Source organism: Salmo salar, chromosome ssa12 (genome assembly GCF_905237065.1).
Source record: "Salmo salar chromosome ssa12, Ssal_v3.1, whole genome shotgun sequence".
NCBI lineage: Eukaryota > Metazoa > Chordata > Actinopteri > Salmoniformes > Salmonidae > Salmo > Salmo salar.
In genome coordinates this window covers 62,379,837-62,405,866 of record NC_059453.1, presented here as the reverse complement: position 1 = coordinate 62,405,866, position 26,030 = coordinate 62,379,837, and the positions used below count along the sequence as shown (strand labels likewise).

At 40.3% G+C, this 26,030-nt stretch overlaps 2 protein-coding genes across 3 annotated transcripts in view; one reads left to right on the top strand and one right to left on the bottom strand.

Annotated features, from left to right (window-relative positions):
* LOC106565464 (RNA-binding motif, single-stranded-interacting protein 2) overlaps positions 1-12,576 on the top strand; it is a 61,652-nt gene extending 49,076 nt beyond the window's left edge. The window contains exons 6-14 of the mRNA XM_014132673.2: positions 3,410-3,489; positions 3,903-4,012; positions 4,254-4,297; positions 4,561-4,654; positions 6,444-6,494; positions 6,799-6,909; positions 7,201-7,278; positions 7,691-7,778; positions 8,247-12,576. Of these exons, the coding sequence (XP_013988148.1) occupies positions 3,410-3,489; positions 3,903-4,012; positions 4,254-4,297; positions 4,561-4,654; positions 6,444-6,494; positions 6,799-6,909; positions 7,201-7,278; positions 7,691-7,771 (649 nt within the window). The 3' untranslated portion in view covers positions 7,772-7,778; positions 8,247-12,576. The remainder of the gene's footprint in view (positions 1-3,409; positions 3,490-3,902; positions 4,013-4,253; positions 4,298-4,560; positions 4,655-6,443; positions 6,495-6,798; positions 6,910-7,200; positions 7,279-7,690; positions 7,779-8,246) is intronic.
* A 66-nt stretch (positions 12,577-12,642) lies between these two features.
* LOC106565465 (protein lifeguard 2) lies at positions 12,643-25,281 on the bottom strand. Of its 2 annotated transcripts, none has more exons than XM_014132677.2 (13): positions 24,938-25,281; positions 24,244-24,282; positions 20,970-21,024; positions 20,207-20,274; positions 19,911-19,975; positions 19,740-19,793; positions 16,291-16,344; positions 15,962-16,001; positions 15,799-15,836; positions 15,511-15,598; positions 15,134-15,229; positions 14,514-14,567; positions 12,643-14,349 (listed from the first exon to the last, which is right to left on the bottom strand). In XM_014132677.2, the coding sequence occupies exons 1-13, from the start codon at positions 24,950-24,952 to the stop codon at positions 14,200-14,202; spliced, it is 816 nt and encodes a 271-aa protein (XP_013988152.1). In that variant the 5' UTR covers positions 24,953-25,281; the 3' UTR covers positions 12,643-14,199. The 2 variants fall into 2 exon arrangements, with proteins under 2 accessions (XP_013988152.1, XP_013988150.1); XM_014132675.2 differs by having other exon boundaries at positions 24,244-24,285; positions 24,938-25,273.
* Positions 25,282-26,030: the final 749 nt, after the last annotated feature.

Below are 26,030 nucleotides of genomic sequence, written 5' to 3'. Positions count from 1 at the left end.
CAACAGCCCTATCCGCAACAACCACATGGCCGTGACTGCGTTTACAGAGCAAGCAAAGGAAGGTAAACCAAACAATGGAATTCAATTGAATGATAATCTAGGCTATACCAACTGAAGGGAACTAGCAGTAAATTGGCAGTTGAATATGTGTTGTTATTAGGCCTACTGACGGTACTGATAGTGGCTAATATTTAACATGATAGAAATAGGAAACAGAGGGACGCGGGGAGCCTTTAATAATAAGACCTTTGAGACTGCCCATCCCTGCAATTAAAACGCTATACAATTTCAATTCTGCATAATCACAAAGCATTTCATATAGTTTACCTTGCGAAAGTTGATCTGTTTATATGCTTCAGTTTAGAGGGCTGCGGGTCATGACATATCATTGCGGAGCGTTCTTCATTTTTCATGCTGCAGGTGGGAGCGGGTGGTTGACAGATGACTTTGGGATGCTTTGCTGTCCCCCAGATTATTTGAAAACGGTAGTCTTTCTGTTTTGTATGCGTTAGCCTAGGCCTACCTATTGTATTAAAAGCACAACTTTGTCGCATTATTCACATTCCGAATTCGCTGCTTCAACTTCAGTAGCTTTCCTCTCCTGGTTGGGGCGTGTGAGATCAAGTGCGCCTAGTATACAGTATTTGTGGTCTCATTGAAATAGAGTAAGTTGCCTATGCATGGGCGGAGAATCACTGGCAGTTATCTTTCCAAGAAAATGTACATCCTAAATATAATTAGGCTAGAGTTTACTACATTGCCCAGAAATAAATATTGATCATCGTTATTTGTCTCTGTCTGAAAAGCATCCCACTCCTTAAAGGTAGGTTATAAAAATATCTCAAGAGAAAGTGCAAGTTTCCAACTCTGCTCTCTTCAAACTACACCTAGCATATTGGTTGATATAGTCCAGTAATACCGATAGCTTAATATAATGAGCCATGTGAGAATCTCTGGTAATTTACCCTAAGCTATTTGGGCGGGTGTGGTATGAAAAGCAGCTGGAGCGGGGTGAAGAAATCTGTCCCGTGCAGACATATCCATGGTTTCCTGGCACGTAAAGTTGATGGAATTATTAGGGAATTAAGAATTAAGGTCAGAATACGACGTATTTGTAGACACACCTCCGTCACACCTTCATTTATTCAATCGCCACCCAAAACGAATAGCAAGTGAATAGCACGCAACCCCATTTGCTATGGAAAGCCTAAATAAGTTCAGTAGTAATAATTTGATTAACAAGTCCCATAATAAGTTGCATGGACTCACTGTGTGTGGGATAATAGTGTTTAACATTATTTCTGAATGACTACCTCATCTCTGTACTCCACACATACAATTATCTGTAAAGACCCTCAGTCGGGCAGTGAATTCCAAACACAGATTCAACCACAAAGACCAGGGAGGTTTTCCAATGCCTCGCAAAGAAGGGCACATATTGGTAGATGGGTAAAAAAAACAACAGACATTGAATATCCCTTTGAGCATGGTGAAGTCATTAATTACACTTTGGATGATATAGCAATACACCAGGTCACTACAAAGATACAGGTTCCCTTCCTAACTCAGTTGCCGGAGAGGAAGGAAACCGCTTGGGGAATTCAACATGAGGCCAATGATGACTTTAAACAGCTACAGACAGTGATAGGAGAAAACTGAGGATGGATCAACAACATTGTAGTTACTCCACAATACCAACCTAAATGAGAGAAAAGAAGGAAGCCTGTAAAGAATAAAAATATTCCAAAACATGCATCCTGTTTGCAATAAGGCACTATGGTAAAACTGCAACAACAAAAAAACATTTGCAAGAAATTAACTTTATGTCCTGAATCCAAAGCGCTATGTTTGAGGTAAATCCAACACAACACATCACTGAGTACCACTCTTCATATTTTTAAGCGTGGTGGTAGCTGCATCACTTTATGGGTATGCTTGTCATCGGCAAGGACTAGTGAGGTTTTTTTTAGGATAAAAAGAAAGGGAATAGAGCTAAGCACAGGCAAAATTCCAGAAGAAAAACTGGTTCAGTCTACTTTCCAACAGACACTGGGAGACAAATTCATCTTTCAGCAGGAAAATAATCTAAAACCCAAGGTCAAATATACACTGGATTTTAATGTTCCTGAGTGGCCTAATTACAGTTTTGACTTAAATCGTCTTGAAAATCTATGGCAAGACTTGAAAATGTCTGTCTGGTAATGATCAATAACCAACTTGACAGAGATAATAAAAAAAAGAAAACATTGGAATAATGTGCAAATATTGTACAATCCAGGTGTGCAAAGCTCTTAAAGACTTACCCAGAAAAACTTACAGCTGTAATTGCTGCCAAAGGTGATTTTAACATATATTGACTCAGGGGGTTGAATACTCTAATCAAGAGATATTAGTGTTTTTTTGTAGTTCGTTGACAATTAAATCCCTTTGAATCCCTCTTTGTAACACAACAAAATGTGGAAAAAGTTGAGGGGTGCGCATACTTTCTGAAGGCACTGTACGCGTAGCGAGAAAAGTGCATAAAAAGGAAATTACGTTTGATTTATGCATGCTTAACTCGTGTCGGAAATGGGCCCTACATGCTACACCAGCAGCAGCTTTAGCAACATGCTACATGCTACACCAATAGCTACATGCTACACCAGCATCTATAATAAAGCTACATGCTACAGCTACATGCTACATTAGGGTCGTTCAATGAAATGAGTACACAAATATAGCGTTTTAAAAACCTGTTAAATGAAGTGCCCTTTCGTATAGACAACATGGAAAATTCTATAAATACGATTTTTTTTATATAAAAAAAAGACTTGCTAGTGCTAATGACCCTCGGTGACTTCTAGGAAGATTTAAGCCCATTTAACCCCAACATTCCTCCAAGTTCACCACAGTTGTAAAGCCCTAGTTATGTTGTTGCTTTTACAAAGTCATTTCTGAAGATTATTATTTATTTAATGTTATTAGTGATTCATTTTATGGTAAAAAAAAAAAAACGGTCCCTCAATTTATCAACCCTGTTTTGTGAACTTAACTCTCGTTTTAATATGGTGAAACTGTTCCTTTTTAAATCATTTCTTCAAAAGAAACATTGAACATGTAATAGTCAAATTATAGTGTAAAAGCAGGTTAGCTGGTTCTTCTCTTTTCGGCCATATTGTGGTGGAAAACTACCCTTTTACTTTATTTGGCACTTCCTAGAGCATTTTTCTTTTCATTTAACCTCTTGATATGGCAGAATGTTAAAATTAGGTGAAATAAAATACAAAATGATCCAAGTTACACTACTCAAAAGGCACCTAATTGGTGGAATGATCCATTAGCGGCCATAGGTACATGCTATATCAGCAGCAACAGGGGTCACACCAGGGTCTCTCTGATTAATGGGCTTGAATGTTTCACTGTGTTTCAGGATGGAGTCCACAGAAAAGTGCGAAGCCATTATTCAACATTTTAATGGGAAATTTATTAAGACTCCACCAGGAGTTCCAGGTGAGCAGATCTCTCTATGTGTTCTCCATCATGCCCAGATGTTATGACACCACATGATCCTCAGTTATTTACTTCAGACGGCAGATCGAGAGCTGTATCCAGAAACAATCGCTATCCCCTACCCCCTAAAAACTTTCAGAGATCTGAGCGGATTGGTCAGGTATAAGCAATATGGAAAAAACTTCCATCTGTCAGAGGGCAATGTGGAGATAACACCATATTGCTTAAACCTATTGAATCCCCTCAGGTCTCCACAAGTATCTAGAGGTTAGGGGCTAGGGGTTTTGTCTGAACAGGGCCTTAGTCTCTGCTCCCAGGCTCCTGGTTTCCCCCCTCAACTCTTCCAGTGGATTGTTATTCCTTGCCTCCTACAGAATTCACCCTCTGATTCCATCAGTTTCTCTCTCCCACAGTGCCCCCGGAACCATTATTGTGCAAGTTTGCAGACGGGGGACAGAAAAAGAGGCAGAATCAGGGGAAGTACCTTCAGAATGGCAGGCCCTGGGCAAGGGATGGAGAGACGGTGAGAGGCTTGATTTCACGGGTGGAGGCATTCATTAATTGCCTTTTTGGAATTAGAGACTGCATGTTCTAAATAAGGTCATTGTCAAAGCAAGAGAGAGCTGGAATCGGATCTCACAGAGATATGATTGTGTGTCTAACCCTAAACATTCTTAACCTAACTAAACATTCTATTTGTACATATCTGTGATTATGTGACCTTCATGGCTTTTTATTCTGAGTTCTTTGTGTTGTTGTCCCAGGGAGGGATGACGTTAGCATATGACCCTACAGCCTTACAGAATGGGTGAGTACAGAGACAAAAACAGAAAGTCAGCCCACCCCAAAAAAACGTCAGTCAGGAGTTCTGTTCCTGTTAAACAGAGACACCTGGTGGATGCAGGAGGCATTACACCACTGGTTTATTTTATCTGAAAGTTCAATCATTTTATAATAACCTTCATGCACAAGCCATTATACATTCTTATTATTTATGCTTGTTCATTTTAGAGTAAATCCTTTGTAAGGATTTTTCTGACATGCATGTCTTGATGTGTGTATGTTATGCAGGTTCTATTCGTCACCCTACAGTCTGACCCCAAACCGGATGATCGCCCAAACGTCCCTCTCTCCCTACATGCATTCACCAGTCTCATCTTACCAGGTCAGACACAGAACACACACACACACCACCATCACCAAACTGCCATTCACAAACACATAAAGGAGGAAATCTCTGTAGCCATAGGAGCTACAGTGAGGGAAAAAAGTATTTGATCCCCTGCTGATTTTGTACGTTTGCCCACTGACACAGAAATGATCAGTCTATAATTTTAATGGTAGGTTTATTTGAACAGTGAGAGAAGAATAACAACAAAAAAATCCAGAAAAAAATGCATGTCAAAAATGTTATAAAATGATTTGCATTTTAATGATGGAAATAAGTATTTGACCCCTCTGCAAAACATGACTTAGTACTTGGTGGCAAAACCCTTGTTGGCAATCACAGAGGTCAGACATTTCTTGTAGTTGGCCACCAGGTTTGCACACATCTCAGGAGGGATTTTGTCCCACTCCTCTTTGCAGATCTTCTTAAGGTTTCGAGGCTGACGTTTGGCAACTCAAACCTTCAGCTCCCTCCACAGATTTTCTTTGGGATTAAGGTCTGGAGACTGGCTAGGCCACTCCAGGACCTTAATGTGCTTCTTCTTGAGACACTCCTTTGTTGCCTTGGCCGTGTGTTTTGGGTCATTGTCATGCTGGAATACCCATCCACGACCCATTTTCAATGCCCTGGCTGAGGGAAGGAGGTTCTCTCCCCAGATTTGACGGTACATGGCCCCGTCCATCTTCCCTTTGATGTGGTGAAGTTGTCCTGTCCCCTTGCAGAAAAACACTCCCAAAGCATAATGTTTCCACCTCCATGTTTGACGGTGGGGATGGTATTCTTGGGGTCATAGGCAGCATTCCTCCTCCTCCAAACACGGCGAGTTGAGTTGATGCCAAAGAGCTCCATTTTGGTCTCATCTGACCACAACACTTTCACCCAGTTGTCCTCTGAATCATTCAGATGTTCATTGGCAATCTTCAGACGGGCATGTATATGTGCTTTCTTGAGCAGGGGGACCTTGCGGGCGCTGCAGGATTTCAGTCCTTCACGGCGTAGTGTGTTACCAATTGTTTTCTTGGTGACTATGGTCCCAGCTGCCTTGAGATCATTGACAAGATCCTCCCGTGTAGTTCTGGGCTGATTCCTCACCGTTCTCATGATCATTGCAACTCCACGAGGTGAGATCTTGCATGGAGCCCCAGGCCGAGGGAGATTGACAGTTCTTTTGTGTTTCTTCCATTTGCGAATAATCGCACAAACTGTTGTCACCTTCTCACCAAGCTGCTTGGCGATGGTCTTGTAGCCCATTCCAGCCTTGTGTAGGTCTACAATCTTGTCCCTGACATCCTTGGAGAGCTCTTTGGTCTTGGCCATTGTGGAGAGTTTGGAATCTGATTGATTGATTGCTTCTGTGGACAGGTGTCTTTTATACAGGTAACAAACTGAGATTAGGAGCACTCCCTTTAAGAGTGTGCTCCTAATCTCAGCTCGTTACCTGTATAAAAGACACCTGGGAGCCAGAAATCTTTCTGATTGAGAGGGGGTCAAATACTTATTTCCCTCATTAAAATGCAAATCAATTTATAACATTTTTGACATGCGTTTTTCTGGATTTTTTGTTGTTGTTATTCTGTCTCTCACTGTTCAAATAAACCTACCATTAAAATTATAGACTGATCATTTCTTTGTCAGTGGGAAAACGTTCAAAATCAGCAGGGGATCAAATACTTTTTGATCCCCTGCTGTTATTTGTAATTCCTGTCCGGATTCAGATTGCATCTCTACTCATTCCCCTGTGTGTTTCTGTGTAAAGATCCTGTGTTTTCCTCTTCTCTCGCTACAGCTACATAGCCCCTCCTGGATGCACCACCAGTCGTACCTCATGCAGCCTGCAGTGAGTAGTAAATAGTATTCTCTGCCTCTGCTGCTATAGTTTCCTCCTTACTATTCCCTCCACATCTGGTTAGCTTCAAGTTCTGCTCATCTATCTCTCTCGCTCTTATTCTCTTTGTCATTCTGTCTCTATTTATATTCCTCTCTATCTTCTCTTCCCCTCTCTCCCTCTATCTCTCTGTCACTCTCTATAATCATGTCTCTGATTTATTGGCTTACTGTCCTTCTCTTTTCTCTCTTCCTCTCTCCACTTATCTCTGTCTCCACTCACCCTCTTTCTGTCCCTCCCTTTCACTCTCTCCCAGGGCACAGTCCTGACTCCAACCATGGACCATGCCATGTCTATCCAGCCCACCTCCATGATGGGCCCCATGACCCAGCAGCTCAGCCACCTATCCCTGGGCAGCACAGGCACGGTTAGTACCCTACAGATACCCACTCCATCTCCCCCTCCACTCCCTTCAACACCCCACAGATACCCACTCTACCCCCTCTCCTTTGGTCCCTTAGTCTCATCTCAAGACTAAAACACATTGAACAAACCTGAATGGAGCTAAGGTGAATGGAGTTGTACTGAATTGCAGTTGAAAGTGAAAATAAATGCAGCTGCCTATGTCTCAGTTGCATGATGTTGTGAGGCCTGTTGACGTTGGATCGCTACACAGTAATAATGACTGATGGTTTCTTCTCTTCTCGTCCTGTCACAGTATATGCCTGCCAACACTATGCAGGGGACATACATCCCCCAGTACCAACCAGTGCCTCCCTCCAGTGTCCCTGTAGAGGTAAGACCCGAACCAACACCGTAAGCATTAACTATGCAGAACTAATTAAAGGGATACTTCCACATTTTGGCAATCTACTTTATCTACTTCCCCAGAGTCAGATGAACTTGTGGATACCATTTTTATGTCTCTGCGTGCAGTTAGCATTAGAGAAATTGCCAACTAGAGTTAGCACAATGACTGGAAGTCTATGGTAACTGATAGCATGCTAGTTGATATCATAGACTTCCATTCATTGCGCTAATGCTAGTTAGCATTGGCTCGCGAAACTAAACTACCTCTAACTTCCTTCATTCAGAAATCCTGAAGTATTCCTTTAAGGGGATGACAATAGGGTGTTTCTTTTACAAAAAGTTTTCAACTCAGGGACCTATTAATACTGTTCCACTCCATTTCCTTCCTTTTCTTGAAGGAGAACGGAGGACAACAGCAACAGGTTGCTATGGAGACACCTGCAGAACACACAAACTACTCCTACCAGCACACCAAGTGAAGCTAAGGTAGGATTATGTCAAACATCAACTCTATAAATAAAGTAGTCAAAAGTTTACTATTTGTTCCCATTTTTTTGGCATACAATATAGCTCAGTATTTGAATTATTTACTTTATACAGTCGTTATTGATCATCTTTATCAAGGGTGTTAATATTTTCGTACCACACTGTATTTGCTAACTTAGTATCGGGGTACATTACTACTTATTTCTTGTTCCTACTAGCTCCATGTCAGAACATTGTATGTAGGAGCCAATTTGTTAGTTCACAAAAAAAACTAAAGCGTGTCAGATATTGACCACCTTAAAGAAAATAAAAACAATTCTGAGTGAATTTATTGATCATCATTCTGGAAATGTACTGATTTACACAGATAAATAATGATATGGAAAGTATGTAGACTTATGAAATATTGTATGTTACATCTATTATGTAAAAGGTGTCGTGTGACAGAGGTAAGTGTGTGTGTTGCAGCTCGGGGTCAGGAGGCCATCTTGCTGACTGAACCACAGAGGGTTGGTTCTCTACAAGAAGATAACAGAGCTCAGTTAGCACCAGACTTGAACACCGTTGACAAAAGGAATACGTGTGTGCTTTGAAAAAGAAGTTGACATGCTTATTTTGTCTGGACTTTTCCTCTCTCTTCTTCAAGAGTCAATCAGCCAAAGGTGGGAGCCTTCTGCAATGGAAGCTTTGATCTCTTTTGATAATTGAAAAAATAAACAAAGTTGAACAAAGAAACAAATTTGGAAAGGGGGAAATGACACAGAACGTTATTTTTGTGCACGTAAATTAACAAATTCTTATTTTTAAAAAGCATTCTGGAGTTTCAGAGTGGTAAAAGGAAAATAATTACAACACAATGTGTCTTTTATTTTTTGGTAAAATATGCAAACTTTAATTTTATTTTTTTTATGTTATTTTTGGACATTCTATTCACAGCAGTTTGACAATATTTTGTACATAAAAAAATATACTAATACACATTTAGTTGGTTTAATGTTTTAGTGTAGGATACTTTTAAGTACGGAAAATGCTAAATAAACCGTTTAAAGCTACTTCTCCCTAAAACTAATCCAGTAAGGCAAAGTTCAGTTAACTCACTGGCAGATGGTAACAATTATTTATAGATGATTTAAAATGAAGTCAAACTTAAACCTTATAAAGCATTCACTCATAAACACTCAGAATTTGTTATGAGCAGAGGACAATCATGATCATTCTTATTTATATGTACATCATAGTTCTATTTTTAGATATTTAGTAATATTCAAACATGTCACTTGCTTTTGTGTAAATTTTATTTAATAAAATTCTTTATTTAACAAATCTGGTAAATGCCAAACACTGGCAATAAACATGATACCACTTAGAAAATAATTAATACATGTTAAATAGGAGCTAAATTATTTTAAAAAGTAAGCACATTTGATATTGCTGTAAAACTTTCTTATGAGAAGAAAATTAACAATTGCTTTTTTTTAGGGTATCATGTAATATGATGCATCCAAATGTCACCTTCTGTCTCAAAAAACTTGAGACAAAATGAATTGTTATAATATTATTCAACATTTAATAAATGAATTACTATACTATACAATCTTATAAGGTAAAGTAATACCGTGCATAAAATGCAAACTCTTTTGACATTATTACTTACATTTATTCACTGACATTTTTATTGGATTCATAGATCGTATAATAAATATTGTACAAAATAATTATTATACAAAATACTTGACTTGGTTTGTGCTTGAGTCCATGTCACACCAGTGTCCATAAGAAGTGGTTTTAAGCGGTTTTGTTCTGGTAGTTGTTCAGATGTCTATAGGGAATTTCACCTTCTGTACAAAGTAGACAGACAAATAAGTGGACATGCCTTAGTTTTGAGCAGTTGGGTTACTATGAAATATGTGTGCAAAATAGCTCAAACAAATCAATTAAAAAGCAAAGCAATGAGGGGAGAAGTAGGACTAAGAGTCCTTAAGAGTCCTTTGTTGTTGAGAAAGGGAGCTGCAAGTCTTTCTCAATGCTGCTGTTGTCTCCTGAGTTTTAATTCCTGACTGTCAATGAATTTGATAAAACAATTTGTAGAAAGAAGTAAAGTATGTTCTCTCTTTTTGGGCGTTCACGTGAACCCTTCTGAGCTGTCATGCCTTTTGGTTTCTTTCTTGTTGATTTTGTTGTTTATAAAACGTGTTTTTGATGTATTTTATTTTCAAAAGAATTTAGATTTTAGCCGTAGGGAAAAAGTTTAGATTTTAGATTTTTTTTTATTTTATAAGAGATTCATAGGATTTTTTTTATCGTGTTGAGTTTGTGCGTTTGCACATGGTCCATGCAAACTAAGAGATGATTTTATGTTTTTTATGTTTCTTCACGTTCATTTCCGTTCCAGAGCACTGTGTTGTTCAGTATGATATTGTTTCTCAGGCCTGCGTGAAATAGGCTTTAACTGAAACACGTCCATGTCTATCCTAGAGACACTCAATGAAACTCAATGGCAACCTGGCCCTCCAGCTCAGATCAGTCCAGTGGAGATGTACATCTAGTCTAGTGGAAACACATTCTATTGTATCTGTCACAGAAAATGAGGCTGTGTTCCAGAAAACACCTAACATAATATGAAAGTGCTGGTAAAAAAGTGTCCCATAACAAACTGTTCCACAGAAGTTAACTAAACCTTGGATGAATTGTTTCTTGTTTCAACAAAGACAAAAATGCGTAAACTTGGCGGATTTGGTTAGAAATTCCGACCAAAGTATGTCTAAGCCTAAACCGTAACCAGGCAGATTAGCCCTATTTAAGAAGGGGAAGCCTCTCTCCTCATTGAAGGCTATTCAGTTTCAGTTACAGTTGAGGGTATGGCAAAGAAAATATCATACAGATGCAATCAATATCAGATGTTATATTGACGTAATATTAAAAAGGGCTGAGTTTAACCATGCCTTGTTAAAATGTAGTGTTACCCTAGTAAACATTCTCCCATCTTGGGTTTTTGCCATTTTTCAGTATTAATGACATCATATATACTGTTTCTTCTTCCTTGTCTATCTCTATACCTCGGTCCTCGCCCTACAAAACATTGTTCATTATTATTTATGTCTGCAACACCAAAGATGATGAAGCCATCCACCTGTCAGCAAAGCTGTCTGTCAGAGTATCTGTCTTGGAGAACATGCCTCTCTCATCCATATTGGCATACAAAGCTAAAGTCATGCTATAGTAACATCTTGGCAAAGTGGCAGTTCCCTGGTAAGTGGTGAACAAGCAATATGTTTCCTTTAGGTTCTGAATGAATGTATTGCTGAATAGAGATCCATAGATGTGTGCTTCATTTATCGACATATGCTTGTTTCGGTTTGGTACATCCAGCTGAAGACCAGTATATGGTACTGTATCTTTAACACAGAGAACAGGGCAATGGGTCTACTTAGCTTTTTTAGTGTTGATGATGAGAGCTCAGCATTTATCTATCTTTCTGTAAATATTAGGACTATTTTCTGCTCTTTTTTTTGGTTGAACTCAAGTCAAGACCATTGTTTGTTCCTGTTTCCACCTTTTGTTGATGTGAGTGTTTTGTTGATGTCTTGTGATCTGTCCAGATAATACAAAAGTGAATACTTACACGTTTTCAGATCCAGTGCACCTCATGAAGGAAAATGTCATGGTTTTATTTTCTATTGTAATAAACTGATAGTCCATGTATCAGCCATCACTTTAAATACAAAAAAATGTGGTTTTGAAACTATGAAATGACCAGTTGTTACACTGCAGTCTTGTTCATTGAATCAGATTTTCAGATTTGACAACTTGCTTATTGCTGTTTTTTGGGGGGAGCAAATCATTATATGACACTCAATTCCTTGTGAGAATGTAGTATTAGTCAGGTAATCCATTGTGTTATGATGAATGGTGTTAAAGGGATCCAAAATCTATTGTTTGTCAGTCGTCTTCAGACCTCAAAAGCTGTATAATGTCCGTCTGTTCTGTAGATCTCAATTTCAATTTTGGAGTGAACTGTCACTTTAAGTTACAACTAACTACAATTACCTGTAAATCATTGTCTGAGGGAGCACATTTGAGGCTATTGTATGTTTCCCTGATGTGTACCTTTGACAGGTATCTTATAATACCAAGGAAAATGAGCAAAAACAAGATGTGAAGCAGAGGTTTCACTTGCACTTATTTTCAAACCATGCTTATGTAAAGGAAAACCCTAATACCTAGCATTATCCTGTCCTCGCTTGTTGTCCAGATCATGTAGCTTCAATGGCTTATTTCATAGTTTCAAAATGTTTTGCTGCTAAAACGGGATGTCCGAGCAGTGGATAGATGGGAGCCACACTGGTTGTTTAAAAATGTCTTACTTTAACCTAGAATATCAATAGTAGATCAGATTAAAGTATAGTTAACATTCACAAATTATAAAATTACATTTGAGACACATTTTGTGAAAGTAGTTCTCTTTCAGTCATTTTGTAATCTCTTGGGTAATTCGGCAAAAATCGGACATTTTGAACATACAACTGTCTCATCTCTCTCACTGCTTGTAAATCTTTTCCTTATTTATACAAGAACTCATTTTGTACAGTTTATTAGAGGAGAGAGGTTTTGATATTTGGTTAGTTTGTTAGTTAGCTGGCTAGCCACTCGGTTACTTTCGTCTTCCTGTGCCAGAGTTGCTCAAGTCTCTGTAACCCTTGTTTTTTATTCCTAAAAAAATATAAAATTATTTCTTTGTTTTACTCTTAGAATTTTAATATGTCAATGTTCTTTTTTAATTAAAAAAAATGTTTTTTAATGGGTGTATCTGTGTTCCAAAAAGTTATTACCTAAATTCTTAGAATACAACTGAAAGACAAGTCAATTACATAAATTCCAAGTTTATTTTAGTGTTGAGCGAATCGTATTATGTTTGTTCAATATACATTTTTCAATGTGGTAACCAAAGTGATTGATATCCATCGAAAAGGTGTAAGCTCCTTTCTCTTTGGCTGATCATAGTAACTTCCAAACACAACTTTATTGACCAAGCCTTGACATTGTAATAATGATACTGCATTCAAAAGGCATTAACCTTACAGAGGAATCACAATAGAACTTGCAACTGATTAACCAATTGTAGGATCTAACATGATCGTTCATTAAACTCCTTCCCTTTTGATTTGAAGTAATTCTGTATGTGTCTGAGTATCTAAATAGCTAAATGTGCATAAAAGCAATCCGTACAAGATACAGAGCCTTCATGCCCATATAGAAACTTCTCTAATCACATTGTAGTTTGGAAAATATTATCTTTCCATACCTGGAAGTTCCAGTATGTAGTTACAAGCTGTAACCTTAGCAATGTATTTGATCCAGATCAGAATCTGTACAAATTTACAAAATAACTGACAATAAAATGAAATCTAGGAAACACATCTGAAGATACTCTATTATATCAAAACTATAGTTAAGACAATTAAACTCAACCCTGCTGAGTTCCAAAGATTTCCTGAATCAATATGATAGTTTAAGAAAACAGGAAAGAGGTATATTTACAGAAAGATAACATGCTTTAAAGATACAGTATCAATGGTTACTTGTTTTTTTCTTCTTTGAGCTGAGTTGATGACAGACAAGAGCCAGAAATCAGTTTCCCTGAAGACTAGAAAGAACAATAAGTTCAAGTATTATACTGTTTTAGTATTAGATCAGTGTCACCAACATTCTGGGACTCAAAATGTTAATGCTATTTATCGTTATGTGCTTTTGTAACCATCATTTCCTAACACAGAGCAGAAGACAAACACACTACTTACTTACTGTAAGTGCCCTTTTAAGTAATGGCCAGGTTTGTTGTTTCCCAAAGCTGACCTACTCTCCAGCTGTTCTCCATAAATAAGGTGAGGTATGCAATCTCGGCACCCAGAACCAAATCTTGTGTGTTCGCTGGCCAGCTGCTCAATTTAAAGGTAAACAGCCTGTCAGGACAAGAGACTATGGTACTTGAGAAATATCCTATTTTTTTATCACAGAAGAGCCAGGGTTGTTTGAGAGGAAGACAGAAATGAAAGAAGCTCTTAAAGACGTCCTCCAGTTATTTTTTTACTTTAACTGTTGAAAAGCGATATCCCAAGTATAAATACAGTAAAGTACACACAATAAAGGGTAAAAAATATGTTTTTTAGACATAACTACACATTAAGGAGTAGGACATAACTGGACAACCTATTGAGATGTGCCTTTTGTTCAGTAAATCGGGTGTTAAATGAGGTGAAAAGGAGACTGGAGTGCCACTTTAAGTTCTAAGGTTGAGGGAGATTGGGCTGAGGGAGTGTAGCGAGCCAAAACACCCATGTGGTCCAAATGAGAAATAGACATCTAGTTTGATAGATGTTTTTGTTTCCCAACAGATTGAGAGACAGACGGGTAGACAGATTTATCAGTCGCGGCCCCCTCCAAAACACGACAGTAGGAAGCTGAACAGGTTTACTATGTCCAGGTAGAGGTTCAGGGTGGCAAAGACGTACTCCTCTGGACTCATAGTGTAGCACTTGTTGCCTATCAGCAGCTGGGTGTCAAACGCCAGGAACTAAGAGAGAAAGAGAGAGTGGAGGGGGGTTGAGTTCAAACCATTTCGCTACAGACTGTGACCCAATGATTAGGGCCAGGAATTTGTCTTGACCATGTGACCTTGACCAGGAAAAAGTCTGGGCCTTCCCAATGATGAATGCGTGTTGAATATCTGCCACTCACCAGAGTGAAGAGGATGGCTCCTATCACAGCGTAGATGGCTTGTAACCAGGGCACCTGTGTCGGACAGTAAGAATTTTATCAAACAGTCCTAAGGAGGATAGGCCACCAATTTAGGAAAGACACTGGCTTATAATCATCTCACAAGATTAAAGGGATACTTTGGGATTTTCGTAATGAAGCCCTTTATCTACTTCCCCAGAGTCAGATGAACTCATGAATACCATTTTATGTCTCTGTGTCCAGTATGCAGGAAGCTCACGAAATTACCTCTAACTTCCTGCATAATGGACGCAGAGACGTAAATATTATATCCATGAGTTTACCTGACTCTGGGAAATAACATTAAGGGATTATTTGTCAAAATCTCGAACTATCCCTTTAAAGGAATACCCAGGACTAATCATTATTGTACATGTTAGTCTCTACCCACCCAAATAGGGCAAGTGAGGGCCAAAAGCCTTACCGTCACTCTATATATAAACGCACTATCAGTCCCTCACAACTATTCTTATCGCCTTCTGGAAAGGTATACATGCTCATTACACCATCATGTGACCTAATTGTCCTTATTTACAGTGTCAGTGGTTAATGGAAGCTAAGCAGGCAGACGGGCTACTTACATATCCGAAGGGGATGACGATGGAGAGTATGATGCAACAGAACAGCATGACCATGGTCAGGACAAACAGGACTCCCTGGTAGGAGGTGAAGTCAATCTATAGCAGGAAACAAGGGAGAGAGAATAGGGGTGTGCTGTTAAAATGCACACATGATCTATCTGATTGCAGCATATTCATTTTATCAAAAGAAAACAATTTAACATAAGTTTGCACTGATACATAGGGTCAGGAGTTTTTCCTGGTCAGGTCATGTGGTAAAGTAAAACTCCTGGCCCTAGTGATACATACTCATTTCATTCATGACTATTTACGTTATCGGTATGTTTTTGTTTCAATGAGTAGGAAGCTTGTGTGGTGATTGGGGTCACTTTTCTCACCTTGGTCTGGAAGCTGAAGATGGTGACAGACATACACACCAGAGCAGTGATGCCTAGACACAGGACCACTGACTTGGTGTTGTAGAAGCTGGAGAAACAGAGTTGGTTAATCCATCAACCATTCATCCTACCCATCCTTTGTAGATGTTGAGAGATGTGTTAATTCATTCTTATCTTCATAAATAATTGATGTCAACATTTGAGCCCCCAACTAACTCGGTTGAATGCATTCAGTTGTGCAACTGACTGGGTATCCCCCCCCCCACACAATTAACACAAGTAATTTACCTGGACACAAAGCCCATCATGCAGGCCAGGCTGAGAGTCTGAGAGCAGACAGAACAGAGACAAACACAGAGCAGAGTCAATCCGGTGCACAGACAGGTAGGGAGAGTATTGAGCACATGCTATTCTCTCTATTTGTTGAATATTTGTTACTCATCATACTCACAAAGAGAGCCAGCAGAACAAGGTTCCAGGGAAACTGTCTCCTATTATAGACATACAGACAATTCAGGTTGGTGAATTCACTCTATAATATTGCAAGTTATCATTTACAATGGATGATCACAACCATTATCTAGGAATAATGTTATAAATACCTTACTGTGTCATACACCTGCTTAATGTGTAATAAGTGTTGGTGTTCATGTGTATTAAAACTACATTCACTATTTGATTTAGTGAATATTACATCTGTTTTTTGATATGACTGTCAAGATTTGATGTAAGTGCTGTGTACTACCCAGATTGTAATTTTCATAGGAGGGAAACTCTTACCTGATTTGTTCACCACAGCAGTTCAATGCGATGTAGGTGGCCAAGAACATCATGCTGTTGAAAAGCAAAAAGAAACCAGTTCATTATTAACACAATTACATAGCTAATCACCCCCTTCCCCTTGCCCATCGGCCCACCATTTGCGTGTTCATGCGCGCAGCCGGCATATGCACAAGTCTCCTAAACCTGAGAGGGTGTAAAAATGATGGAGGGTGTAGGGGATAATTAGTAGTCTGGCCAACACCTAATTCGAAGTCCTCCTGACTTCAGAGGCTGGAAAGGCTGTTTTGATGTTGTTGGCGTGATGCGTCGATAACGAAGGGTGCTGTGCTTTTACTGGTTGGTGCTCCTCTGTGTCTGTCTCACTACAATACCCACAGGCACTAGTGATGCTCGGGTTGACTCATAACAGGCAAGAAGCAGAGATGAAAGAGGAAAGACAAAGCGAACTTTACCAGTGTCAACTAGACTGGAGAATTCAATCTATCGATTCATTACATTATTCTGGTGAGCAAGGGTTTCTTTAGTCTTCTAGGGCAACAAGTAATGCCAGAAGAGAAGCTGCATCTATCTAATTATAGACACGTGGACTAACAAATAGCCTACCGTATGTCAGAAATGATAAGCAGAAACATAGGCCTATCTAAAAAAGGCCTGTCAAAAAATAGTTCCGCATCTGACTGTACCGCGCATTTTTCTATATTTGCGGGTTAGGGTCAGGCCTCAGATTTTCACTTCATCACATATAGTCAGGCGGTTGCGGATGGGTTATTAGCAGTTGCCGGCAGGTGTGGGTGAACAAACAGCTGACCTGCACATCACTAACATGCACAGCCACATAGCCCCAGCGCACTGCCCTCTTCCATTACAATGGCTGGATTTTCAAATCCAAACAACCAGAGGTCTCAACACCCGAGGAAAAATGTATATATATTATATATTTGAGAGAACAAATCAATGTGTCGGCTCAATTTCTGAGCGAATACTGCATTTACGTAGGCCTCCTGTCCAGACCAGTGTGTGAGCTCTCCGGGTGCTATGAGTCACGTCAGCCAGGCTAATAGACCCTCAGACAGCACTTCAACCGATTTAGCTACACTAAAGATTGTCTATTATACACTGCTCAAAAAAATAAAGGGAACACTTAAACAACACATCCTAGATCTGAATGAAAGAAATAATCTTATGAAATACTTTTTTCCTTACATAGTTGAATGTGCTGACAACAAAATCACACAAAAATAATCAATGGAAATCCAATTTATCAACCCATGGAGGTCTGGATTTGGAGTCACACTCAAAATTAAAGTGGAAAACCACACTACAGGCTGATCCAACTTTGATGTAATGTCCTTAAAACAAGTCAAAATGAGGCTCAGTAGTGTGTGTGGCCTCCACGTGCCTGTATGACCTCCCTACAACGCCTGGGCATGCTCCTGATGAGGTGGCGGATGGTCTCCTGAGGAATCTCCTCCCAGACCTGGACTAAAGCATCCGCCAACTCCTGGACAGTCTGTGGTGCAACGTGGCGTTGGGGGATGGAGCGAGACATGATGTCCCAGATGTGCTCAATTGGATTCAGGTCTGGGGAACGGGCGGGCCAGTCCATAGCATCAATGCCTTCCTCTTGCAGGAACTGCTGACACACTCCAGCCACATGAGGTCTAGCATTGTCTTGCATTAGGAGGAACCCAGGGCCAACCGCACCAGCATATGGTCTCACAAGGGGTCTGAGGATCTCATCTCGGTACCTAATGGAAGTCAGGCTACCTCTGGCGAGCACATGGAGGGCTGTTCGGCCCCCCAAAGAAATGCCACCCCACACCATGACTGACCCACCGCCAAACCGGTCATGCTGGAGGATGTTGCAGGCAGCAGAACGTTCTCCATGGCGTCTCCAGACTCTGTCACGTCTGTCACGTGCTCAGTGTGAACCTGCTTTCATCTGTGAAGAGCACAGGGCACCAGTGGCGAATTTGCAATCTTGGTGTTCTCTGGCAAATGCCAAACGTCCTGCACGGTGTTGGGCTGTAAGCACAACCCCCACCTGTGGACGTTGGGCCCTCATACCACCCTCATGGAGTCTGTTTCTGACCGTTTGAGCAGACACATGCACATTTGTGGCCTGCTGGAGGTCATTTTGCAGGGCTCTGGCAGTGCTCCTCCTGCTCCTCCTTGCACAAAGGCATAGGTAGCGGTCCTGCTGCTGGGTTGTTGCCCTCCTACGGCCTCCTCCACGTCTCCTGATGTACTGGCCTGTCTCCTGGTAGCGCCTCCATGCTCTGGACACTACGCTGACAGACACAGCAAACCTTCTTGCCACAGCTCGCATTGATGTGCCATCCTGGATGAGCTGCACTACCTGAGCCACTTGTAGACTCCGTCTCATGCTACCACTAGAGTGAAAGCACCGCCAGCATTCAAAAGTGACCAAAACATCAGCCAGGAAGCATAGGAACTGAGAACTGGTCTGTGGTCACCACCTGCCAAACCACTCCTTTATTGGGGGTGTCTTGCTAATTGCCTATAATTTCCACCTGTTGTCTATTCCATTTGCACAACAGCATGTGAAATTTATTGTCAATCAGTGTTGCTTCCTAAGTGGACAGTTTGATTTCACAGAAGTGTGATTGACTTGGAGTTACATTGTGTTGTTTAAGTGTTCCCTTTATTTTTTTGAGCAGTATATTAACAAGATATTTGAGTGACCGCGCTAACAATGGAAATACATGTCCTCAAAGAAGGAATGCAGGCGGGACTCCAATATAAAGTAATTTTTGGGTAAGATGCGGAAATACCACGTGCGTCCACTTATACCAGTGCATTCTTAATAACCTAACCATTATGAAACTTATATTAGATCAAATAAGCCTCACGTAGCAAATTAGCAATTACATGTTTTGTTGACCAAATTCGGCACTCTCATTGATCTCCATAGAAAAACTCGTCACTTCGTGGGCTTATTTTCGTGAATGGATTTTGGGTCGAGTAAAATGTCTCGCTTTGCCTCTTCCTATCTGGCTACGCTGAGCGAAGTGGTATCCCATAACGCAGCAATTTGTTTTTGAGTTTGCACAATTTCACGCAAAATAATGGAGGCTTGTGTTTCTTTGTGTCTGATTTAGAATAATATGAAATACATCCTTAATTAAATACTGTTACTGAGGTTTATATCTTGTAACAGGGGGAATTTTCTCATTTGAAAGTCCTGCTATTTTTATTATTGATATGTCAAACATCAATTCCATCATTCAAGTCACGAGTGTGTCCCAAAGTTGATGGGTTTATTTGATCCCCTCACCAATCTTGAAGTCACCCTCAGAGTTTCGTCAGCAACACGTGACAACAGAGGGCCCTGCAAGCAAGTTGGTAAGGGTGAGGGGCTGGTCTGGGATTCACTGTCTAGGTGAGGAAAAGTCAGGACAATCAAGATGTTAGTTGTCACTTACTATGAACACATGTACAGGTGGGGGTGTGTCTGAATGTAGAACCTCACTGGTGCACTGTGGAGAAATGAAAGAGTGTTACACTATGTAGAGTGCACACACACTCATGTTCATCAAATGTATTGCATATTTATGTTTTGGATATATTTGCAATGTATTGGATATGATACATACCAGAATGTGAAGAGCGCAACAATGGCCACAGTCACAAAGAGTTGGATCATCAGGATGGCATAGACCTATAAGGATACAGAGAGGTGGAATTAGAGGGGACGGCCCAGATACACCCTCAAAATACTATACTACATGCTAGATCATGCATGTAGCTCAGTTACATTAATATCATTATCTGGATCATATTCATTTGGCTTCACCGTGGCAAAACATTTTGCAACGGAAGACGAAAACAAGTGTTTCTTATTGGACGAGTGGTTCTTGTAAGTTCAGGTTGTCCCGCGCTGTTTTAGTACCTTTCTGATGAAGATCCTCCTGATGGCCTGGTCATCCCAAGAGAACTGGGTTTGCATCTCCTCATAATCTGACAGGGAGAGAAGACAGAGAGTTAAACATCTTGTTAAAACAGCAGATGTGTAAAGATTCAACACTGACATTTACATGTTACGTCATTTAGCAGACGCTCTTATCCAGAACGACTTACAGGAGCAATTACGCTAAAGTCCTTGCTCAAGGGCACATTGACAGATTTTTCAACTAGTCAGCTCGAGGGTTCAAGCCAGCAATCTTTCGGTTACTGTCCCAATGCTCTTAACCGGTTGGCTACCTGCCACCCTGGTTACATCAAACGCTAAATGTTGGCGGCAGGTAGCCTGGCGGGTAGGAGCATTTGGCCAGTAAACGAAAGGTTGCTGGATCGAATCCCCAAGCTGACAAGTAAAAAAATCTGTAGTTTTTCCCCTGAGCAAGGCAGTTAACCCACTGTTCCCCGGGCGCCAATGACATGGATGTTGATGAAGGCAGCCCCCCGCACCTCTCTGATTCAGAGGGGTTGGGTTAAATGCAGAAGACACATTTCAGTTGAATGCATTCAGTTGTACAACTGACTAGGTATCCCCCTTTCCTGCCCATTTGTATTTGTTCTATAGTAAGGTGGTTGGTGTGCGTCGGCTGAAGAAGACCACTGCATACTGTAGCCAGAAAGGTGTCCATTGATAGAAGGGGATGAGATATCCGGTGTAACTGACTAGTTGAGATACAAATACGTTTTGTTATTACCTGCAGTAGCCTCTTCATAGCTGGGTGGGTGTTCTTTGCCTGTCCTTAGAGCCAGCTGTGGATATGGTGAGATACACAAATGGTCAGAGATACCAGTCTTTATACAGTGAGCCCAAAAGTATTGTGACAAGGACAATGTTGCTGTTGTTTTGGCTCTGTACTCCAGCACTTTGGATTTGAAATGATATGCACAAATATAATACCTCACAAAAAATGCTAACCTCCCCGTTATTGCAAGGGTGAGAGGTCAGCATGTCTTGGGGGTATGATATTTGTGCATCTGTAACTTTGTCACTCATCATTATTCAAGATTCATTCAGGATTATCTGTAATCATGTTGGCATCCACATTCATGTAGAAGTGTTTAGAAATATATTATATTATTATTTACAATAAAAGTGACTCCACAAGCCTGATGTAGTCATTGCGTACTATGAATATGGAACCAAATACTTAACTTTTTACTACTTTAATACACATATAAGTGAATTTGTCCCAATACTTGTGGTCCCCTAAAATGGGGGACTATGTACAAGAAGTGCTGTAATTTCTAAATGGTTCATCTGGTATGGATGAAAATACCCCAAAATTAAAGCTCATAGTCATTGTATCATTTAAAGTACAGAGCCAAAAGAACAACAACATTTTCCCTGTCCCAATACTTTTGGAGCTCACTGTATGTGAAATACACTTTTAATAAACACTTCACTCGTACAGGGCCGGCTCGCCCTGTTCACGGATCACGCGTCACGTGTAGGGCCCCTGACTTAATAAAATAATATATAATAATTATGGAAGACACTCTTAGGCTATGGATGGATGAAAGTCTGAATAGTAGAATACACAAATCAAAAATTCTATAATTGGTAGTGCATATGCAGTTTTCCTCTTGTTATGTCAGTCACTGCGTGACAACAGTCAGGTTTTCATTGACCCAGGTTTACTTGACAAAAGCAATGTTGCAAAAGAAAATCTAATATAAGACACATTTTCTAAAGATCGACAACATTTTTATCTATTCACAGGAGTGGATTTTTATTTTGTCTGACTTTCTTTATTGCGACAAATGATGATGGAAACTGTTTTTTGAATAAATGATGGTTGCTGAATAATTTTGAAGGTACGTAGGGCATGTGATGTCATCGCGTCACAATAAAGCTCCGCTCCATAATTCATTCTAATTGCCTACTGCTCACATAATATTTTTTTTCAACTACAACAATTAAGTTTCTTTGCAGGACAAGTATTGTCCAGACTTTCAAGAACGCCTGAATTGCTTTGCCTTGCTTTTCTGATTGCTTTCTCAACATACCTGAGACATGAAATAGATAGGTGGGAGGGCATACAAGCTGTCACCAATTTATTTATGCACAATTTACTTAATGGAAACACTGTAGGTTTTTGCAAAAACTTTTTTTTTTAATGTGTGACATCATTACAGTCGTGGCCAAAAGTTTTGAGAATGACACAAATATTAATTTCCAAAAAGTTTGCTGCTTCAGTGTCTTTAGATATTTTTGCCAGATGTTACTGTGGAATACTGAAGTATAATTACAAGCATTTCATAAGTGTCAAAGGCTTTTATTGACAATTACATGAAGTTGATGCAAAGAGTCAATATTTGCAGTGTTGACCCTTCTTTTTCAAAACCTCTGCAATCCACCCTGGCATGCTGTCAATTAACTTCTGGGCCACATCCTGACTGATGGCAGCCCATTCTTGCATAATCAATGCTTGGAGTTTGTCAGAATTTGTGGGTTTTTGTTTGTCCACCCGCCTCTTGAGGATTGACCACAAGTTCTCAATGGGATTAAGGTCTGGGGAGTTTTCTGGCCATGGACCCAAAATATCGATGTTTTGTTCCCCGAGCCACTTAGTTATCACTTTTGCCTTATGGCAAGGTGCTCCATCATGCTGGAAAAGGCCTTGTTTGTCACCAAACTGTTCCTGGATGGTTGGGAGAAGTTGCTCTCGGATGATGTGTTGGTACCATTCTTTATTCATGGCTGTGTTCTTAGGCAAAATTGTGTGTGAGCCAACTCCCTTGGCTGAGAAGCAACCCCACAAATGAATGGTCTCAGGATGCTTTACTATTGGCATGACACAGGACTGATGGTAGTGCTCACCTTGTCTTCTCCGGACAACCTTTTTTCTGGATGCCCCAAACAATCGGAAAAGGAGAGAAAATGACTTTACCCCAGTCCTCAGCAGTCCAATCCCTGTACCTTTTGCAGAATATCAGTCTGTCCCTGATGTTTTTCCTGGAGAGAAGTGGCTTCTTTGCTGCCCTTCTTGACACCAGGCCATCCTCCAAAAGTCTTCGACTCACTGTGCGTGCAGATGCACTCACACCTGCCTGCTGCCATTCCTGAGCGAGCTCTGTACTGGTGGTGCCCTGATACCGCAGCTGAATCAACTTTAGGAGAGGGTCCTGGCGCTTGCTGGACTTTCTTGGGCGCCCTGAAGCCTTCTTCACAACAACTGAACCGCTCTCCTTGAAGTTCTTGATGATCCGATAAATGGTTGATTTAGGTGCAATCTTACTGGCAGCAATATCCTTGCCTGTGAAGCCTTTTTTTGTGCAAAGCAATGATGACGGCACGTGTTTCCTTGCAGGTAACCATGCTTGACAGAGGAAAAACAATGATTCCAAGCACCACCCTCCTTTTGAAGGTTATTCGAACTCAATCGGCATGACAGAGTGATCTCCAGCCTTGTCCTCGTCAACACTCACACCTGTGTTAACGAGAGAATCACTGACATGGTGACAGCTGGTCCTTTTGTGGCAGGGCTGAAATGCAGTGGAAATGTTTTTTGGTGATTCAGTTCATTTGCATGGCAAAAAGGGACTTTGCAATTAATTGCAATTCATCTGATCACTCTTCACAACATTCTGGAGTATATGCAAATTGCCATCATACAAACTGAGGCAGCAGACTTTGTGAAAATTTATATTTGTGTCATTCTCAAAACTTTTGGCCACGACTGAACATCCAGCCGTTTTTATTGACACGAGATAGTTAAATGGAAACGCACCGTAGCAGGCAATTGTTACATACATTTTCTATGCAAACTTTCTAAACATTGACAAAAAATCTCGGGACAAGTTAATGGAAACATACGTAGCTATAGCCATGAAGCATGGCTTGAAACGAACTAATGTTCTATCGAGTCATGTTTTAGGTCGTGAGGTGAGAGGGGCCCCCAACCAAATCTCGCTAGGGGCCCCCAAAAGGCTAGAGCCGGCTCTGCTCTCTTATAACATAAAACTTACTTCATCCAACTCAACTTCTTTCAACTCAACTTCCTTTTGCTGCTATAAGACAAAATGGGCAAGTGAAGGATAACATGTGAAGGATAAACAATTTATAAACTTGCTATAATGTATTCTATACATGATTCTATTCATGCATTCAACTCCTTGCAATCCACTGATAATCCAGATAGGCTACATGTAGAGGCCTGTATCAGTGTAAACAAGCCTCCATGTTTCATCAGTGTTTAGGATAGGATAAGGATTAGGATACTTTCAGTAGGCAGCCATCTTAGTTTGGCCGACATATAGGGCGCATTCCTCTGCCCAGGCGTTGTTGACGCATGCCAGATCTTACAACGCCTGGATAGGTATTTTACATATCAGCTAACCACATCATAGGTTATAGCAATCTTGTGCCCGACAGCACAGTCGATGACGTGGCACGCAACTATTGGTTAATGCATGCAACGTCTGAGCAGGGGAACACGACCAGAGACTTGTTTACAGTGAATGAGCGTAGCATTTAAGAAATAGAGAAATATTTGTCTGTCTCTCTTTCTCTCGTTTTTAGACTATAGTCTATGATGATATTCTATAGTATATCAGAGAGAAAACCACATATAATGTCTGGAATTGGAAATTCAGAACAACAACCAATTTCTGTTCACATCAGCTTTGAAATAGTAATTTGATAAGAGAGAGAAATCTTTACCTTTCCTTTAGTCATATTTGTGTCTTTTTGGCACCCTGTAGTGTTGAATTTCTGTTGTTTATGGTGTTGTTATCCTTGTTCGTATGATGTTAATGGCTTGTCAACCTCAGTAGTAGATTTCCTTCTATATTATAAAGCTTATTTTCTCTTCTTTTTATTTTTGTATCCCTTATTTCTTTTTTCTGTCCTTTTCTTTCAGCCGTGGTACAGTAGAAGAGAGAGATTGAACTTGTTCTTACAGTGGCTGTGCTGAATCTGTGGTCACTGTGCGGATTACACCATCAAAGCTCTATATAGAGCACCATTAGGAGGTTAATCCCTCTCCAACCCTGATCCCATTTACCCCCCTATCTCTGCTGTAATGAGACCGTTCTCGCAACATCCAGGTAAGGCTTCAGCATTGGGACATGCAGGAATGTACCACTGCCTCAACCAAAGAAGGGGTGGTTGATCTATTTGTAGTAACACTGACATACACGTTTCCCGAAGGGCTTCGGAGCAATTAGGAGGCCCAAACCAACACACTGAATGATCAGCTGATGATCCAGGCAGGGGGAACTGGGTTGCATATCTGAATTACATGTCCTTTACAGTATATAACATACTGACCCCCATAGTAGAATTACAGTAGTAGGAAAGGGAGCTCTGCCAGTCAAAACACATATTCCAAATCTATTTTCATAATACATTTTATAATCCTTTTATAATATAATCAATAATATCCACCTCTCTCTGTCTCTCTCTGTCTGACTCTCCCTCTCCCCATACCTCCCTCCCTCTATCAAGACCAGCAGTCCACCACCAATTTCACGATTCCGTGAATAGAGCTGAACATTCTAAACATAATTTCTTAGAACTTCTTTTACAATCAACCATGTATTTTTTTTTATATACAGTACCTTCGGAAAGTATTCAGACCCCTTGACTTTTTCCACATTTTGTTACGTTACAGCCTTATTCTAAAATGGATTTTAAAAAAAACATTTAAATCCTCAGAAATCTATAAGTATTCAGACCCTAAACTCAAGCGCATCCTGTTTCCATTGATCATCCTTGAGATGTTTCTACAACTTGATTGGAGTCCACTTCTGGT

What these genes read in the sequence shown, in the direction of transcription:
- LOC106565465 (XM_014132675.2), bottom strand. An exon ending in CTATGAAGAGGCTACTGCAG is followed by an intron (nt 20,275 to 20,969) that starts GTAATAACAAAA and finishes TCTCCCTGTCAG; the next exon opens with ATTATGAGGAGATGCAAACC. An exon ending in TTGTTCTGCTGGCTCTCTTT is followed by an intron (nt 15,837 to 15,961) that starts GTGAGTATGATG and finishes GTCTGCTCTCAG; the next exon opens with ACTCTCAGCCTGGCCTGCAT.